Source organism: Hippoglossus hippoglossus, chromosome 16, assembly GCF_009819705.1.
Source record: "Hippoglossus hippoglossus isolate fHipHip1 chromosome 16, fHipHip1.pri, whole genome shotgun sequence".
NCBI classification, from domain to species: Eukaryota; Metazoa; Chordata; class Actinopteri; order Pleuronectiformes; family Pleuronectidae; genus Hippoglossus; species Hippoglossus hippoglossus.
The window spans coordinates 26,001,408-26,020,463 of NC_047166.1; the positions used below are offsets into that span (position 1 = coordinate 26,001,408).

Consider the following 19,056-nt stretch of genomic DNA (forward strand, 5'->3'; position numbering starts at 1 on the left):
TGTCTTTCTGTCCAGGTACCAAGCAGCCTGGAGTACTGGGATGAGCTCCAGCAGGCCTTCGTTCCATACCGGGAGTTCAGCCTGTCAGAGAGCAGTGCTTGCCAGCTGCAGCTCCCCAGCCTCAGCCTCACTGACCAACAGAAGGAGCTGGTGGCTTCAGACCTATGGAGGATAGTCCTCAATAATAATGGAGAGGGAGGAGATGAGCAAAGGTGAGGCAAAATGCTACATTTGATCTAGTTCTCTTTCTTTGTGCTTTTACCTAAATGTGTTGTGTCCGAGTCGTATATCAAGAGAGCATGTGTATGCCTACACATGGATATGTGTTTGGATCTTCAGCACATAGGCCGTCCTGTGTGAGGGAAAGCAGAGGGATAGAATGTGCACCCAGGCCGCTGAGCACAAAGAGCTAGTAATGTGTCCCTCGCCCCACATCTGGTGTGCAGGAACAGGGAGCGGGCTTGGAAGGCGTTCAGATTGGCCTAATGAGATTTCCCAGCACACCAAGTGCCTGTCAGGGCCCATCCGGATTCCTTCCTGCTTACCTTGAGTGTATCTAATCGAGGGGAAGCTCACGGGAAGCATGAGGAGTAAAGCCCCCTTTGGTTTGGCTGGGGCAGGCCAGGCCTGGGTTGGGCTTGGTTGAGCTGGGATGCAATGGTTTGGACTGGGCCAGTGATCTAACACCTCAGCGAACATGTTTTTACTCCCTTCTTCTCGCTACCACTGCTTCCTCTCTTCATCTCCCTCATGTCTCACCCAGAATTCTATTACATCTTCTGGGTTTCACCCATCTTTCATTTATTTAGTCTTTTCTTCCTCATTGTTTCCTCATCTCAATCTACTCCCCTCCTTTTTACCTCCTCTTGGGATTTAGGAAACTTTTAGTGGAAGAGAATTGCCAAGCCCACATTCTGTGTGGCTTAGAAAGCTCCAGAGGAACAGAAAGGAAAGAATAAGAAAACATCCAAGAGAAGAAACAGAGAAAAAACTCTACAGAGCCAGATTCATTGTAAAGCTAAATATACATCTGTGCTTCATTACAATCATACTCCAAACACTACATTTCCTTTATGTTTAAATTATTTGTCTTTTCTGATCAAAATCGATTCCCCTTTCCTCAGTCACTCGTTTCATCTGCCTTACTTTAGTTTCCACCAGAAAAATAACTTGGCTTCGCTGCCAACTGGAAGTAATGAAAATTGTCAACATATGATGCTTATCTTTTTAAGGAGCACTCTGCTGCACCAGCATTTTTCAGGTCTTGAGCGTTTCCTGCTGTAGCTTTTATAGTGGATCATGGTAGTAGCAAATTACAGAGCAAATGGTCATTCACTTCAATTATGTTCCATTCAACATCATCAACCATGACATGCAATTAATATCTAGAGATTCTTCTGAAAACTGTGTCAGTAATATTGTACCTAAACTCACTGGCTCAGACAGCGAAGAGGCCCCCTCCACATTGTTGTCTGAATAATTGTAGCGTTTGACTCATAGTAGGTTTCTGACATGGATGCCACACAATTTGTAACTGACTGGGCAAGAGACAAAAGCATTCAGCTACTAATAAGAATCAGACTATTTTAATTAGAATGAACTGAATTCTCGTGGTCATCATCCAGTGGTTTAGATGTTATAAAAGCAAGTTTTTGAAAATCAATTAATGAAAACTTTCAGACGCTGACTCAAAGTCCTACATTACTCACTTCCACCACTATTATTTCCATATGTCATAATTTCATATTCGCAAGGGTTCCACATCTTTCTTCATGTCTCTCCACTTTCAGTGTTATTTCAAAGTTACAGATGCTCTGTACATGTTATCAGCTCTCTGCTCTATCTCTCCAGTTTGGATAGTGAGTGTGGGTCGCAGGTACCCTGCGATCAGCTGGTGTCTCCAATGGCGCTGGCAGCTTGCACCCGTGTGGACTCCTGCTTTGCACCCTGGTTTGTCTCCTCCCTGGGTGTCTCCCTACAACTGGCACAGCTGGAAGTTCACCTCTGCCACCACCTAGAACAGCTGGGTACAGGTAGGATACAGAATTCACAGTCACTAAGTATAGTTAGAGAAAGTAACTTAAAACCAGTTTATATTTTATTGGTGAGAGAAAAAGTTCTGCCTTGTTCTTGTTTACTTTGCTTGATCATGATTTAAGCAAATTACAGATTAAATGCCTACTCAATTAAGTAAAACATTTATGGTGGACTGTATATTTTTGCACATATGCTTTAGATGTTTGGATTCATTTTATTTGGGGGCAGCTGTCTCAGGGGGTAGAGCAGGTCATCCTCTGACCAAAAGGTTGGCGGTTAGATCACAGTCTTCCCCATTCCGCATGCTGAAGTTTCCTTGGGCAAGATACTGAATCCCAAATTGCCCCTGACTGCTTTGCCATTCCCATAAAAGTGCTGCCCATAGAGGCATGGATGAATGGCAAAAAACTGTACTGAAAAGCACTTTGAGTGGTCATGAAGACTAGAAAAGGGCTATATAAATACAGACCATCTACAATTTTACCCCTTTTTTCCTGTAAAACAGTTTGTGTCTTACCCCTGATAGCCTTTAGTAAAAATAATGTGTCACTTTTCCAGTTCCATCTCGGCAACTTCGTCCCTTCCTGCCAGACAGGAAGTTACCTCAGGAGCAGGAGTTCATGGTGGTCGGCGCTCGGGAGCCAAGGGTCTTCTTGCGCCAGTGGAACAATGGACCACGTCACTGTCAGGAGTTTAGCTTTTCCACACAGGTGGACTGCAAGCTGCTGGAATACAGAAATTTAACACACCTTCAGCTTCTCCAGCCTTGTGTACTACAGGTAGAGCTCAGCCATATTTGGTGTATTACTGTATGCTCTGTGTATATACAAAACCTCAGAAAATGTGGAGAAAAATAATGGATATTTAGAATCTGATTTCTTGTATCTTTCAGGGTCAGGCTGCAGCCACCAGCTGCCCAGAGAGCACCACCTTGGATGTGAAAGTGTTTGTGGACCCTGTGTTTCTCAATATCAGCCAATTTACCATCCACACCATGGACACTGCCCTGCACAGCTGGCAACAGGTGACAGGAAGTTCAGGCTATTGAGAAAGCCACACACCTTTATATTGCACCACACTCCAAAGAATACAAAAATGCATAAGCTTCATGAACTGACGTGAAAAAATCTGACTAGTGGTAAAATATTCATTCTGATCTCAGAGCTTGGAAATAATCAAGCATGACAGATGTCCTGAAGTCTAAAGTTGTCTTTCCATGTATTGTTAATATCAGAAGCCAAATTGTCGATATCTATAGGTACTGAGCTAATCTCCAGGGTCACTGCTGAAAAGGAAGCATATTTCAAGGGATAAAAGTAATCAGTTATATGATCGATTAGGTTGCAAAGTATTGGAGGATGACTTGATTTTTGATTTGGAGGCTGGGGCTAGTAAACTTGTGGGGAAAATCCATTGAAATGTTTGCACATTTCGAGAATATACTGAAAGACGGCCTTTTGTCCCAGATGGAGTATCAGTTAAACAAACAAAGGGGATTTTATTTGAATGGTTTTTGGTTGTATGCCAATAGCAACGCAGGATGGACCTGCCGTTCAGTTTTCAGTAAACTCTGACTAAGAGGCTACACTGTCTCTGTTCTTAGGCGTCTATGCTCCTCGTCATCTCTCAGTTCTCAGTTCTCAGCTCTCAGCACTGCCTCTAGTAGCCAGGATATTTGTGTGTGAAGTGATGCCCATAAAAACACGGTAAAACTTGAGTGGTTACACCTGCCAAGATTTCATCTGGCCCTTGTCCTCCACCCACTTGTCTACTACACAGGCACAAGCACACACACACACACTGGCCTCTCTGCCTTTGTATGCCCTATCATGGCGGCTCAGCTCAGCTGTGGCTTTGCTGACTCATATATTGGCCTCTGGAGACTTGAGATACTCTCATGGATTTATATGCATGCAGACTCTCTCTGCCAGGTGAGAGAAATGTTTTTGTGGAAACAGCTGTGGTGTTTCACCTGTGAAAAGTCAAATCAAACAAGCTGTGTAGAATATTGTACTATAAAATGATTGTTCTGGCTAGCGGATTAATAACTTTGTTTCCCTTTAATGGTACTGACTCATCAAATGCAGTTAACCAACCGTATTGGATGGTGGGTTTTTCTTGACCCTTCGCTCCATCATTGCATCATTTAGCACAATTGAGTGAATACTCCCTATTTCTGCTGATTAATTCAGCCATAAATAAGACTTTAGGGCATCTGTGGTGTTGTCATTAAAGCACATATTGCAGCCTTACTAAAGTGTTTTAGACATGTGCATTCAAGGTATACATGGTTGGCTTTATTCAAAATGCCAAGTATAATGAGTTAGGTTATAAAGTGGTTATACACTCTTAGCCAAAGCTTTTGAATCCACAGTGTCTTGAAACCCCAAATAGAGGTATATAATGGTCACACATACAAACACGCACATAATACCATTATACACATGTACACGACACAGTTAACTCTCAAACAGACACTCAAAGCCTGATGGGTGGATTAACATGTTGACTGGAGTCAGATTGACTCATGAAAGTATTAAACTTGCTGTATCTTTTGATTGGTGTGAAATGCAGCAGCCTTGTCACTTATTCAGAACCTTTCATCTAACCCCAGCCTTCACCACTATGCTGAACACAAGGGAAAAACACACCATAATTATAAGGCAAATGTGCTGCATGTGGGTATGGTAGTTTTGTAATAAGGGGTAGAGAGAGGTCAAGTACAAAAGAATGATTCTTTATGAAATGATTTCCTTCAATATTTGGTCCATCTCGGAGTAACTTGTGAACATTTCAATTATGGAAAATATTGTTTCCCTTTTTGGGGTTTCCACTGAAACTTAATCTTGTATGTGGTGAACCCTGGATGGCTGTGATTAAGCACAAGATGTCTGGTGGTACAGGGATGGTTATGAAGGCCAGCACAATTGAGCTAAATATATCTTTGATGTGATCAAGGCTTACATTCCAGACCCTCATGCACAAATTGTCCATGCATAGAAAAACTTGATCCTTATTGAAAACGTAATGAGAAATGTTAACAGGCTCTGTGTCCCTCTGGAACAGAAGGATGTATCCCAACATGTGTAATTGTTTCAGTGATTTTCATGTTTCCTGGTGTCATGGCTGGCAGACATGCATGATGTGATGTGGCCTGCAGGGTCAGCATTCAGCCGTGGAAAAGAATCCTCTACAACCACACAACTGAAGCCTCACAGCCCAGGCATGGTCATACCAGACCACCACAACCAGACCAGCTGGAGCACTTTAGGTTTAATAGCAATAAATAGGAATAAAAGACACTTCTCGCTGTATGGTTGTAATTTACTCACATAATTTGTTATAACACATAGCTGCAGTCACAGTAACATTAACTGCTTTTGTATCCATGACAACATTACTGTCACCCTTCTCTTTGTCATAAATACTCATAATGGCTCAACGTGACAATGTATATTCCATCTATTATAATAATCAGGATGCTGCCAAGCCACCAGGCTCACCACCTCCTCACCTCAATGTGCTGTTTGGTCATATAAATATATATTATACATTTCATAGTTTCTAGGTTCTGATAAAAGAAAAATGAATATTGAATAGCATTTTATTTCTTTGGTTCTCTTTGCACTCGATAGCCCCATATGGGCACAACCTCAGACCCCCACCACTTTAACCTCAGGGCCCAGGCCTCCATTTTCAGTTCTCAGTCCCCAGCCCCACTTTCGATCTTTGCTCCCCCCCAGCTCCTAACCCCAGGGAAGTGGCTTTGGTGGAAAGCCACACAAAAGCCCAGTAGTATTTACACACTCGGCTTTCTCACAGAGTGTTCACAGGCGAAAATTTCCCTCCTGCTATTTTTTTCCCCTGTTCTTCCCATGTTTGAATCGTTCTCCGTTTCCCTTTGTAATAGCATAGAAGTGATAGAGAGATTGTTTTCCTGGTTGTAGCAGATGTGAGAGCGAGGGTCATCTGTATATGAATATATGGGTGATTTAAGACCTGATTAGTGTGTCATTCTGTCCCTTTTACAGGTTTCACAATTGGCTCCATGGTGTCTTGTTTCATGTGTCTTTGTCTTGAGTGGGTGTCATTATTTTCAATCTGTTTTATAGACATTTTACTGTACGTTGTCTTGTGTAAATGTTTGCCACTCTGCCATGAATATCTAGGCTAGACTTCTGTAAAAACTAAAGCCACAGTATCTGGATGGATTACTCCTTGAATGACTGTGTCTAATGATGAAGCTGTCATCTTCTGCTCTTTAACAAGGAATATGTGTTATATTCAAATTAAATATAATATCTTAATATTGGTCCATTTAAAGTCCCTGTATAAACATGGAGTGATTATGATTACTGCAGGGAGCTTTTCTGAGGTGTGTATCGTGTTGCCTCATAAATCAGAGCAGAAAGATGATACCATCAAAGAGTGGGCTTAGCAATGGCATCTTAAGATGGAAGCAGGAAGTTTGTAAATCGCAGTGTTGAATTCAGAAGGGAGCATAGATAGTGTTCCACTATAAAACTTGAAATGTTTTTTAACCCAGTGTCGCAGCTGTCCCATCTATATTTTCCTCTCTACCTCCCTCTCACACATACATCTATCATCACAATTTTAATGGTGTAAACTATCCCATCCGTTTTCAATAGCATCAACAACCCCAGGACCCTGAACGTGCTTGGCAGTCAAACTATGAGATTTTACTGCCAGCCTCTTTTAACCATCAACCATCAACCCCCCTGCCATTTAAAAGTGTACAGCAGACTGGGGTCCCTCTTTGTTGGGATAGTTGAGTGGTTATTGAGAAGCTGTCTGAACCTCAGTCATGTGTGTCAAGAGTCAGGGAGAGGTGTGCAGGAGAGATCCCATCAGGACCCGAGAGCCTTTGGAAGGAGCCCAAGTGAAACTTTAACATGCACTTGCATCACTCTCTATCCATCTCACATTCACACTATGTGCTGTTTCTATATTGTGTATTTGAAATCTTGTATGTCAGAGAGTTGACACACACCCTCTCCCTGTTAAACCAGTGTTTTCAATAGTAGGCCAATGAGCTCTTCTCTCTTGCATGCAAGGTGACGTGAATGGACAGCATCCCTGCACAACTTGCATGACTTGAGTTTTCTGTGAGGCTTTCTCATTGACCCGTTGCTGGAGTTGGGCCAGACTCCACCATACTGTTTTCCTCTAACAGGCCACAATATACTGATGACTCTTAGTAACAGGAATGCACTCGTAGTTGCCCACTTTTTTCAAAGCACAGAGGTAATGATAGGAAAAAGTAACTGAAATCTCTGAGCCTGCTTAACATTCTCAACAACCAACGGATAGATGCTCAAAGAGGGATGTGAAAAAGTTCCCTTTGGCCTCGAAGCACAGTGTAAGCTGCTCCAGCCTGGATAACTGTTGCTCTGTGATTTGATTCACTCCCCTGGTGAGGTTGTATTACTCCAGCAGATGATATCACTCATCTCATTTCTCTACTGGCTGACTGCTGCACTACCAATACTACAATAACATTTTTAATGTTAAAAAGACATACATTATTGACACCTGTATATGTGCTTATACACACTAGAAATATACTGTTCATTATACACCCAGCCTAAACATAAACACCTGGAAGTATGTACGTACTTCTTTAGTCACAAGCTCCTTTGCTCACGTCATGTTCTTCTTTGTCCTCCTCTTCATCCACCCGTACCCTCCACCTAACCCCTCACCCCCACTGTTATCCCTCAGAATGGGAACCCGGAGGCTGAGGATCTGGTCTACAGCCACTATGTGATCTGTAACGACACCCATGAAACACTGCGTTTTGGTCAGGTGGACACAGATGAGAACGTGCTGCTCGCCAGCCTCCACAGCCACCAGTACAGCTGGAGATCCCATAAGTCCCCTCAGGTAGTGCACTCTCACACAAACACACACACAGGCTACATAACCCACTGCAAGGGAAATATCTGATTGTTCTCATTCGTTTTTATTGGTGCTTTCATTCACACAATTAAGCATGCCCAAATACACACAACTTTATGCACTCATCTGTAGTATTAACACAAAGAGATGAATGCCCCTAAATATACTGTATATACATAAAACACACACACACACATATATATATATGTGAGTGTTTTATGTACATACAGTATACACACCTACATATAGGACTACAGAGTAGTGTGTTAACATGGTTAAACAAGATTAAAACAATATACACATAGAAACATATGGAACCCACTTAACCTTACACACACTCATTCTGGACCATGTTGTCTGAATACACATGCATTGCTTGCATGGGCACTCTACCAATATGTACAGACTGACTTACTCATACAAATCCACACTTATTTACTTTAGCATACAAATTCTATCCAAGTGCTCACAACAGTACATACTCACACCAGACACACCATCATCAGTGTGCAGCCACCATCTTTGTGCTTCTATTAGCGCTCTCAGACTGTGCCCTGACAGCACTGTTAAAGAAGATTGATTATATTTAACCCTTTGTGGTTTTGAGGTTGAATGGAGGGTGGGCTGGCGATCTGTGGCATATGTGTGTGTTTGGTGCGCACATGTTTCAGGACCCCCATGTGTTCCGTGGAGAGTGAGATAGTCAAGCTTGAGAAAAGACATGGCCATAATTGCTCACAGTAAGTCAGTAAGTCAAGTTGTATTAATCATCGGCCGTGGTTAATCTGTGCTCTTACCTCACTCTCGCTTACACGCACACACACACACTCACACTTGGATGCTCCAAGTCTGGCATATCGGCATAGCAAATACCACATCTCATTTTAGCAGTGAGTCAAAATGACCTCTGTATTTTTGGGAATGTTTTGGAAGAATGATTGTCCGAACAGGCCAAATATCATCATAGATAGGAATGTGATTTCAAGATGGTTCTGTCATATATTATTGCATTATGTGTTTGTGGTATATGAGATATGTGTTCTCAAGAAGACCATGATTTGTGAAACAAGATGAATAAGAAAAAGTGCAACTTTGCCAAAAACTTGATGATAAAATGCCTGCCAATGTGTCCGCCTCAGCAAATTGTAGCACACACTCCTAATTACATTTCAGGGTTATAAAAATAGTGACACTGATAAGAGAAAGGGTTGTATTTCTTTAATGGTTACTTGGTCCTACAAGTGTGTTTTTGTAGCTATTACAAATCAGTTTCCAGGCGGAGTCATAAGTGGTTGTGCTGTTTTGCTAATGTCCCATGATGGCTTGGAGTGTCTAAAACAACTCTGATCATCATGGGCCATCATTTCCCATTCCCCACACCCCCATCCCCTCCAACTCCACAGGCAACCTTTCCTCTTTGAATCTCTAAGCCTGCTCCCTACTTCAACCACAAGACCTTCTTCTTAACCCCTGACCTCTTGCTTATTTGTCAATTATATTGCCCACTTCACATCCTTCCCTGCACTTAAGATTTCCCATTTGTACTGTTATTGTATATTTTAATTTTTTTTTACCAAAGCTGTGAACTTAAAAAATAACATCTCCTACAATCCAGTCCCCTCCTAACCTCCCACACATCCAAACATTGTCCTATTATCTCTGTTTTTCCACCACCATTGAGAATTGTTATGTATGTAATTTTCAATTGGGTCTTGATTTGAATACCTTTGTCTCCAAAAAGTGGAGTCACATTACTGGGTGTTTGAATAATACATCTCAACTCTGTGGAGAAAGACTTGACTGCTCTGTCCTCACATTGGTGCAGTCAGCAGACCTGAGCTTTCAACCATTTTCAAGTTGTCTGAATCCAGTCATCCAAGTCTTTTTGCCGAACATAATGTAAAATAGACCAATATGTCATTCAGGGTGGTCCTTTCTGGCAGGTCACAGTAAGGTTGAATGAAACACACATGTACTTCTCTAGTGTCATTACTGACGAGCATTGTGGCAACTGTCTAGAAAAGAAGAGTAGATGTGAAAGTTTGCGTTTTCCAAAAGAAAGCGTCCAACAAAAAGATTTTGCCTAGTTTGCAGAGACACACTTGCACAAACGACCAATTTCAGGTTTTGTTCCAGCTGTAAACATGCCGCCAAACTGGATGAGATACAAGAAGAATTGCATTTGAATAAACTTGACTATCTTAAGCATAGTTTCACAAGACCACATTCCGACAGAGACAATGTTATACAGGCTAGTTTTACAGTCAGCAAGCTGATAGCTAAGAAGCTGAAACCTCATTTAGAAGCAGAATTTGTGAAGGAGCCTTGTTGCTACTGAGCAGCTGCAGCATCGGACAAACTAAATTGTGTATTTTGTGCAAAATCTGTGCATTTTTCTACTCTGCAAAACAAAAGACTGCTACAACATCTTGATATGCTGGTGATGTTGCAAAACTCTTTTAGGCATTTATCAAGAGGATTCAGAACAACTAAACAGAATAAACTTAACATATTTATTTTGCTGTTTAATGTGGAACCAGCAAGAATGCTCAAAGCTACAGTAACAACCTCCTTCTGCTTGAATTTAATAAACTCTATGTTTGTCCTTAAGTGTCCATCCCTTTTTTGGGACAAAAGTTGGAAAACCAGCTGCCAGTAGAATCATCATCATCACTACCATCAGACATCAGGTCCTGCATCGCATTACCGAGTTTAGTGTGACATGTGTTGAGTAATCTGGTATAGCCCTCAAAGGATAGTATAAAAATTGAAATGGCCCTTGGTAGAAAAAAGTTCCCTGCCCTAAGCCATAGTTTAGAAAACAGAATCGTGTAACATTCCCTTGACCTTGGCTCAGTGCAGGTCTCTCTTAATTCCTGATGCCTTACCAGCATTAGTTTGATGAGATCAGTAGACCTGGACAATCTCTGGCCTCCACACAGTTTTGGGGTCTCACTTGGACATTTGTGCCTTGCTTTTATGACTCTCCAACAACAGCATGCAACTTCCCAGCACTGTCATGGTCTCTTACTCAATCCCCTCCTGTGTTCTGGTGTTCACGAAAATTCTGGCTGAGCTCATTATTCCTTGTCTGGCTTGTCCTGTCACTGGCCTCCACCTGCGTATCTTGTTCTGTCTTGGACTCTGGCTAGAAGGTGACTTTGTCCTTTTAATCTCCATTACACCCAATTTAAGTTCAGTCTCTGCATCTGAGATTGTAGCCTTGGACCCTGAAGCCTTGCTCCAAATAGGGTGTAATCTTGTATTTAGCCACCCCAGTTCCTTCTCTTCTGGATTTATACAGTTCTCTTTGTGGACCTTTTACCCTCCTCACAGTTACACTCTAGATTAGCTCGCTCCCTTTATCCCATCACCGTAGCCCTCTTAAACGCCAAACCACCATTAGTACCATCACTCTGGTTAGTATTAATCTCTATCTTTCTCTCTCTCACACACACACACACACACATACACACACACACACACACACACACACACACACACACACACACACACACACACACACACACACACACACACACACACACAAATAAATACAAATGAATACTGAAGAACACACTCCCCACCTATTCTATAAATGGCCAATCTCTGGATCTGTCAAGAGGCCAAGCCATTATCCTGTCCTCATGGCCATGGTGAGATGTGTGTGTCCCACTTGGCCTGTCCCCTGGGAACACACATACTCACACACACTCCCACACATACACAGCCACAGGTACTAATTTGCAGTTGTAAGAAGGAGTAGAGATAAGGAAATAATGCACAGGGAAATGCAAGCCAATCACACAAAGTTGTCAAGGTAGATACTGTACCTGTAATATCATGCTCTTAAAGAGATAGTTCACTGAAAAATTTAAATTCACTCTATCTACTCACCACTATGCCGACGGAGGGGAGGGTGAAGTGTTTGAGTCCACAAGACACTTTAGGAGTCTCAGGGGTAAACAGTGATTCAGTCAAGGTGACCCCTTCTTCAGACGTAATAAAACAACAGAAACACAACAAGCCTTCATACGGCTCGTGTGGTGTCGCCCAAGTGTCCGCAAGCCCTGACATTCATATTTGACTAGAAACAAGGTCATTTACATCTTGCATTTAGCCTAAAAGTCCACTACAGGAAGTGGCGATGCTAGCAGACGTAGCCACACGAAGTCTGAAGAAGGGGTCCCATTTACCTCAATTGTATTAGATTCGGCTGCAACACTGTGTACCCCTGAGACTCCAGAAGTGTTTTGTGGACTCAAACACTTCACCCACCCCTCCATCAGCATAGTGGTGAGTAGATAATGAGTGAATTTGAATTTTTCGGTGAACTATCCCTTTAACACTGGGCTTAGTAGACTCTTCAGCCAAAAATGTGTCTGCTGCTATCTTTCTGTTCCTCCCACCCTTTCCATTTCTCTCTGTTCATGATGCACAAACAGTCCATAAAGGGAGTATAGTTGAGTAGATTTGCCAATCATGCTTTATTGTCATACAGTAAATCCTTTAATCCTCCCTTAATGCCTGCCCATAGACTTGCACAGAAAGTGTTCGTGTAGAGAGAAGGACCTTCCTACATGAACAGGCCTGCTGTTGTTTCAGCTTGAACCAAAACAGGGAGGCATATTTAACATCCTGCAATCTCCTGTGTGTACTTTTGTGTGTCCATGTGCAAAAGAGGAGAGCTTAATGTGTGTGATTCTGAGCAGTCTAACCAGTGTACACTTCCCGTAGTGTTGACATACCTCAGAATATCTGTCACTTCTCTCAGAAGAACACTCAAGCGGATTGTTTTTGCAGTGAAAAGTGAACCTTGGCTCAGGTCACACTCCCTCTCACTGCTCCTCTGTTTCTGCCCGTCTCCCTTCCCCGGTCTCTACCATCTTGTTTCTGCTTACAATTATGACCTTAAAATGCATTGAAAGGGTTGATTGAGGCAGTCATGTCCTTAGAGCCCACTGTCATCTTACCATAAGTGCAAACTCAGACCGACATATACACACATGATAAAATGTTTCCTTGGGCCTGGAATCTGTCAGGCCTCTCACTCTCATTTCTCTCTTTTGAGCACAGCATGCCTTCACACCCCAGCATTTACCAGCCAAGGTGAAGAAGTTTATCAACACACAAAATCTTTTATAGAGGGAGCAATACATAAAAATATATAGGTTGATTATTAGTTTTTTTATATATCAGGATGATCATGCCTATAACTACACTCTCTCTAGGTTATAGTTACAGTTTATGACTATCTCTAACACACAAACACACGCTGTCCTCACCCTGCTCTTTTTCAGGGCTCTGGTGTGTGGCGTGAATGGTTGAAATATCTGGCTGCTCTGTACAGGATGCAGCCTGGCTGATGGAAATCCCTGTGGTTAGTGTGGTTAGCAGGGAGAGGGGTGTAAAAAGCCCCCTGGATTTGGGAAGGACATTTTAAGTGCCTACAAGGAATATGCACAATTTGAATGAATTGTAATTTACTCAGGCAGCAGGCATCTACAGTAGAGCCCTCCCTCTCTCTCCCTGGATGTGTGTCTCTACGTTCGTACGTGCGTGTGCGTGTGTGTGTGTGTGTGTGTGTGCGTGTGCGTGTGTGTGTGTGTGTGTGTGGTATTGGGCCATTAGTATCTGTGTGTCAGTGTTATGTTGGTGTTTGCGTGTGTGGTTTCCAGGGGTAATGTGCTGTAGATAGCAGCCCAGGACTATTAGTTTGCGGTAAGATTGGGCGAGTTGTTGGAAGCACGCATGACAGGGAGGTATTTGGTAGTGTATGGAGAATATGAGAGAGGAGAGTGAGAGAACACTTTTAGATCAATGTACTGGCTGATTTTATTTATATGTGTAAGTTAATGTGTCAGCAACACAGCATATTATTTTTGTGTCCTGTTGCGTACTTGCCATAGGTGCTTTGCTATGTCCATCTAATACGACCTGAAACCCGGTTAAACTTTTACAGCTTATTATTCAAAATCAGAAAAATAAGGAAATCAAGTACTTAGTTCTTAAAATGTATCAGCTCTTTTTTCAAGTAGGATTTCATATTTCTCTATCCTGACCCATTGTTTAATAAACACTGCCCTCAAGTGAAGTGGCTGGTTTGGGCTGTTCCAAGATTGTGGCTTTAACTGCACTAGCTTAGGCTGACCCTCTGGGGGGATATTACTTTCAGTCAGGTTAACTCACATACTGACTGATCAGAGGGAGAATGTGAAGCCAGTGAAAGGGACTGCTGTCTTTCCTGTTGTTTATCCTCTGAGCTGGATTAGGTCCAGAAGGCAGACATGTACTTAAAGGTATTAGTTTAGGTTAAAAAAAGGAAGAAGAGAGTTGAAAAAAAAAGTTGTTGAAGTATTATCAGGGAAAGGTTAAACATTGGCTTTAACCTTTACATTTTGATCATGGTTTGTATGTGAGCTCACATTCATGTGGAGGAACATGAACTACTGATGAATGTAAATCGCCCACTGAGTCATTATTAATAGCTCATCAGAGTGTGACAGTACAGTCATTCATCCTGTGCTGTCACACTCTATCTACGCACTGAAACAACCATGATTCACCATGATTATTAAGGCAAATCCTCCGTCAAAAAAATGCTAGATAAATTGGCTGAATGATTAAAAATGAACTTGCATCATGTTCGGGTTATTTTAACATTTTGTGTCTATGGCAACAAAAAACAAATTGTGTGTGAGTCAATGTATCAGAAGCTAAGTCAGTCCTTAGAGAGGGGATCATAATTGTCTCAGTTTCCTTGGCAAGATAACTCAAAAAACATGGTTTGCAGCTTTATTTGGCTATGCACAATTCACATTCCAGGTCCAGGAATAACAACCTTATATAAAATTGCTCATGATCCAGTAATTATCTTCATATTCTCATCCTCTTACTCACTGATATGAATTATAAAAATGCTTCACTATTGCCTCTCATTCACCATTCAATGGCAGAAAGAGTTATAAATACACCACTGATTCTTCAGATCCGGAGTGGTACATATAGGTTATTAAACTTATCAAGTCTAAAAGTGAAGAAAACAAGTTGTTCAACTTTCTCCATCAGATCTTCAGACCTTTATTATCCAGATGATAACTCATAAATCACTGATGGAAACATTTACCCTATAAGGCTGAAGAAACCAGAGTGCTAATGCTAATTCAAAAATCCACCACACCTACTTGCTTTTGAGCATATAGAGAAAAATAAACACACCCAAAAACCTTAAAGTTTTCGGAATCACTTTATACTTCTTCCTTAAAACTCAGGTGATACACTCTGTTTTCCTATTAAATATCTTAAAATACCAACCTCAGTGGCCAACCCCATGCGTTAGAAGCAAAGTTGCTCCAATAAATGTGAAATGAACTAACCAAACCAAAGTGTTCCCAAACTGCTGACTCGAATGTGGCTGGGGTGTCTGCAATCTCAGGGTTATTATCCATCTTGAGCTAATTAAACAAGCCTAACTTTTACTGCAGGCATGATCTCTCGATCATGACTGGACCATTTTAATCACATTATGCATGCAGTTGGAAGACAGTAAAATAAGTGTAATCTGTAAAACAGCCCACCCTAACTTTAAGTAGAAGTGTTATTATGTTGATCGAGTGTTACATTTGAATTAATGAGAGATCAACAGGTTGCACCTGCAGCAGTGGCAGCAGGTTTGAGTATCGTTTCGGTCTTGTTACAGCCTTATCCGTAAAATACACATGGCAGCCTGCTCGGAGTTGCCAAATGGCATTTAAAGGTTTTCTAGAGCATGTGGAAGAATATCCTCTGTTCTGATGAGACCAAAAATAAATTCTTTGGGCCGAACACCAGGTACTGGTAATGACCTATAATGACATTTCTACAGTAAAGCTTGATGATGGCAAGATTATGCATCAGCAGAGAAACAGAAACTGCCCAAATCCACATGTGAACTTCTAAAAACGGAAAGTATCTCTGTGTTATTTGTATACAGTGTCTTGGCTTCTTCAAAGAATGACAAAAGTTATTTTGCCCATGGAGAACAATGATATTTCCTCAAAAAGGGTTGTATTTATATAATCTGACATCTTAAGCAGGTGGTTCTACAGTCCAATCATTTCACATTTCTTTATATATGGTAATATTTAAATTAGCTTCCTAGGCCACAGTCCTTATAGTTTAGCACTAAAGTTTCTTTAGCTTACACCTCTGATCGTCCCTATGGAATAAGGCTAAAAATCAACTATCTCAATCAAAGGGCTCAGATGCCTCAGCAGCCAGTCTGTTTATCCAATTTCATTTACCCCATTCCTTCAACTCTTTAAGAAATTAGGACTTCCCTTTAGTTAGTATTTGTTCTTAATAAATATCACAAAGATTGTTTTTCTGTGCTTGGAAAGCAAGCTTGATTGGTGATTAATAGGGTATGTCCCAAGTTCTTAGCCTCGTTTGTCACAGTTTGTTTTTCATACAAAAGTAAATTATGCGAACAACATTATGCATTAACCCTAACATTTCTGAAATCAGTGACTCTTGAATATTCTCGGAACCCATTCTCATCATTTTGCAACCCCCCCCCATTTGGTCCTTATCCAACCTTTTTAAAACAATGTACTACATTCCGCAGCTCTACACCGCAAATGTCCACCACAGACATTTCTTTTGTGAAAATCACAACAGGAAGGACAGTCATTCTTGCTCATCTTCTTTGTTTTCACTCTCACTGACATTGGTCTGTCATGTGTACATAGAGAGAGAGAGAGAGAATTATTCCACTGCCTTTGTAGTTATTCCTCCCAGAGGAAGATCTCCCTCTGAATAATAGAGATTAATTTAATTAAAATCTTGACAAGCGCTAAGCCATGAAAATATCATATTTGTTTTTCTTTGTAAATATTTTTAAACATGCTGTTTGTTAGCGGTTCAAAAGTTAAAGAGTGGTTTGAAACCCGGTTTGGCCAACAGAACTGTTTCTGGGTGGTGTTTACATGGCAAAAGTGTTGGTATGTTTGTACAACACTCTTTGCGTAAGACAGCAGATTTTAATATTAAATCAAGATCCCAGTTTTAACAAATTGAAGCGCCCATGTTCTACTGTGATGTCAGTTCAATAATGAAGTCTTTCCTTGTTGTCCATGTCTTTTGTTTGGACATAATGATCAACGTGACATAATAATCTTTTCTTTTTTGACCTTTTCAGAACTTAAGTTTATCTTTCAAGCTGATCATTATTTGATTTATTCAACACAGAAAGCACTGTATAGTCACTGGACAAAACACATTATCCAGGTGGAGGGTTTCTTTTGGATATCATTCCCTGTTGCCTTGACTGTGAGTCCGAACCACATTTGGGTCTTTTCCACTATGGGCAAGTAACAACCCAAAACCTACAACTACCCATGCTTCCCTCTAGATTTTAAGGACCTGTGAGGGTTTGGTTCTGCCTCGTGTTTCCAATGTATTTTACAAACCAGAGCATTTTGCATACTCACAAATGAAAATGTGATACTTGGATAAACTTTCTCATTTTGATGAGCTGTTTGAAAGCCAAGTACAGTTGTGGGACAGACAGCTATAGAATACGTGTATATAAGTTTGGTGTAAAATCAGCAAGCAATGTGGCCAGGGTTCAGCACCATGGACAGCACCTTGGTGCTATTTGACCAATCCCAGGGCACTGGGCTGGATGGCAGTTTTGGCCAAGTGGCACATGAAACAGGTCACATGACGCCTTAAGACCCAGACAGGCCTTTCAGAAGAAATAACTACAAAACTAAGATGGCTTGTATTGGACATAGCTTTATCCTCCAAATGTTTGAGAACCAAAAACATGTATCCATCCAGTTTACCAGCTATCAACCTGGCCAAGTTAGATAGAGGCACAAATGCACAAGCTTTACTGGCACTAGGTCACAAGCAGGATAAACCACAATTTACTGGGCTTCAGTTTTATTAAACAAACTGCCATTCTGTTATGAGTAGCTCTATAGGGTAACCAATGCTGCATTTGTTCTTTTAATGGCCGAGCTTGTGGTTTTGTTGTAGTGAAGCATACTTCTCTGCAGCGGTGGCAAAAGTACTCACATTCTTTACTTAAGTAGAAGTACAGATACTTGTGTAAAAAACGACTCGTAAAGTAGAAAAGTAGAAGTACTGATTCAACTCCTTTACTCAAGTAAAAGTAATAAAGTACAGGCTCTGAAAAGTACAAAAGTAAAAAGTAAGAATTATTTTTTAACTTCAATGATACATTATGCCTCTTTTGATAACTCGACAAAACGAAAAAAGTTCTAGGCACACAAAATAGGATAGTTTTCCTCTTTTGTTAACAACCTGCACTGTGCTGGTACAGAGAAAGAAAAAAAACCCTGGACACAGTCTAGCTAGTATGCATTGCATTGCCAAATTAGTGGAGGCATCAATTGCATTCATGTTGTTAAACTGCAGTCACCGTATAGAGCCGCTGGTATTTAAGAGGCACTCTAGTTGTGGTCATGGTATGGGTGGCTGAGGTCTTCCTTTGTCTAGTTAGCCTGTGATCAAGAACACGCCACTTTTGTCACTTGTGTGTGCAGTATGTGTGTTTGTCTGAAGAAATGTCTTTACAATGCACCAGTGGACTTATTGAAAGTTGGGATGAGCTAGTGTCATGTGAGCAAGAACAGAGATAAGCAGGTAGAAAGGATGTTTGGGTAGAAATTAGTTTAAAGATGCTGTGGGTGAAACTATGCATGCCTGTTTGTTAACTGTATGTGTTTTGTGTGTGGAGTATACTGTGTATGTCTTTCAATCATTTTGCTGTTATTTTGCTACAGAAGACTCGGGCAAGCTTTTCTGTGTTCTCAAACTGAAATGAGGTCTCTGTCCTTCCAGGGTTCCTCGACTACTGACCCCTTCATCCCCCCATTGTGTGGTTTTCAAACCTCTCTCCACTCAGACAGTATTCCTTTTGTTAGCTCCCTTCATTTGGTGCAAACACTTGCCACATCTGCATCTCCTGCAACTCTTGGGGCTCTAAAATGTCTAAGATGCCTTGGTAGAAACCAGAGCGAGAACTATGGAACAATGTTAGTCAAGCATAAACCTCTTAACGTCTCCTCTGTCAACCACGGATCCACACAA

General features: G+C 41.3%; 1 protein-coding gene across 1 annotated transcript in view; it reads left to right on the plus strand.

Moving 5' to 3' along the window:
• The window catches only part of LOC117776523 (vacuolar protein sorting-associated protein 13B-like), a 312,145-nt gene that overhangs the window by 255,293 nt on the left and 37,796 nt on the right, over positions 1-19,056 (plus strand). Inside the window, 5 exon segments of the mRNA XM_034610493.1 lie at positions 16-212; positions 1,852-2,033; positions 2,596-2,816; positions 2,930-3,061; positions 7,780-7,941. Of these exon segments, the coding sequence (XP_034466384.1) occupies positions 16-212; positions 1,852-2,033; positions 2,596-2,816; positions 2,930-3,061; positions 7,780-7,941 (894 nt within the window).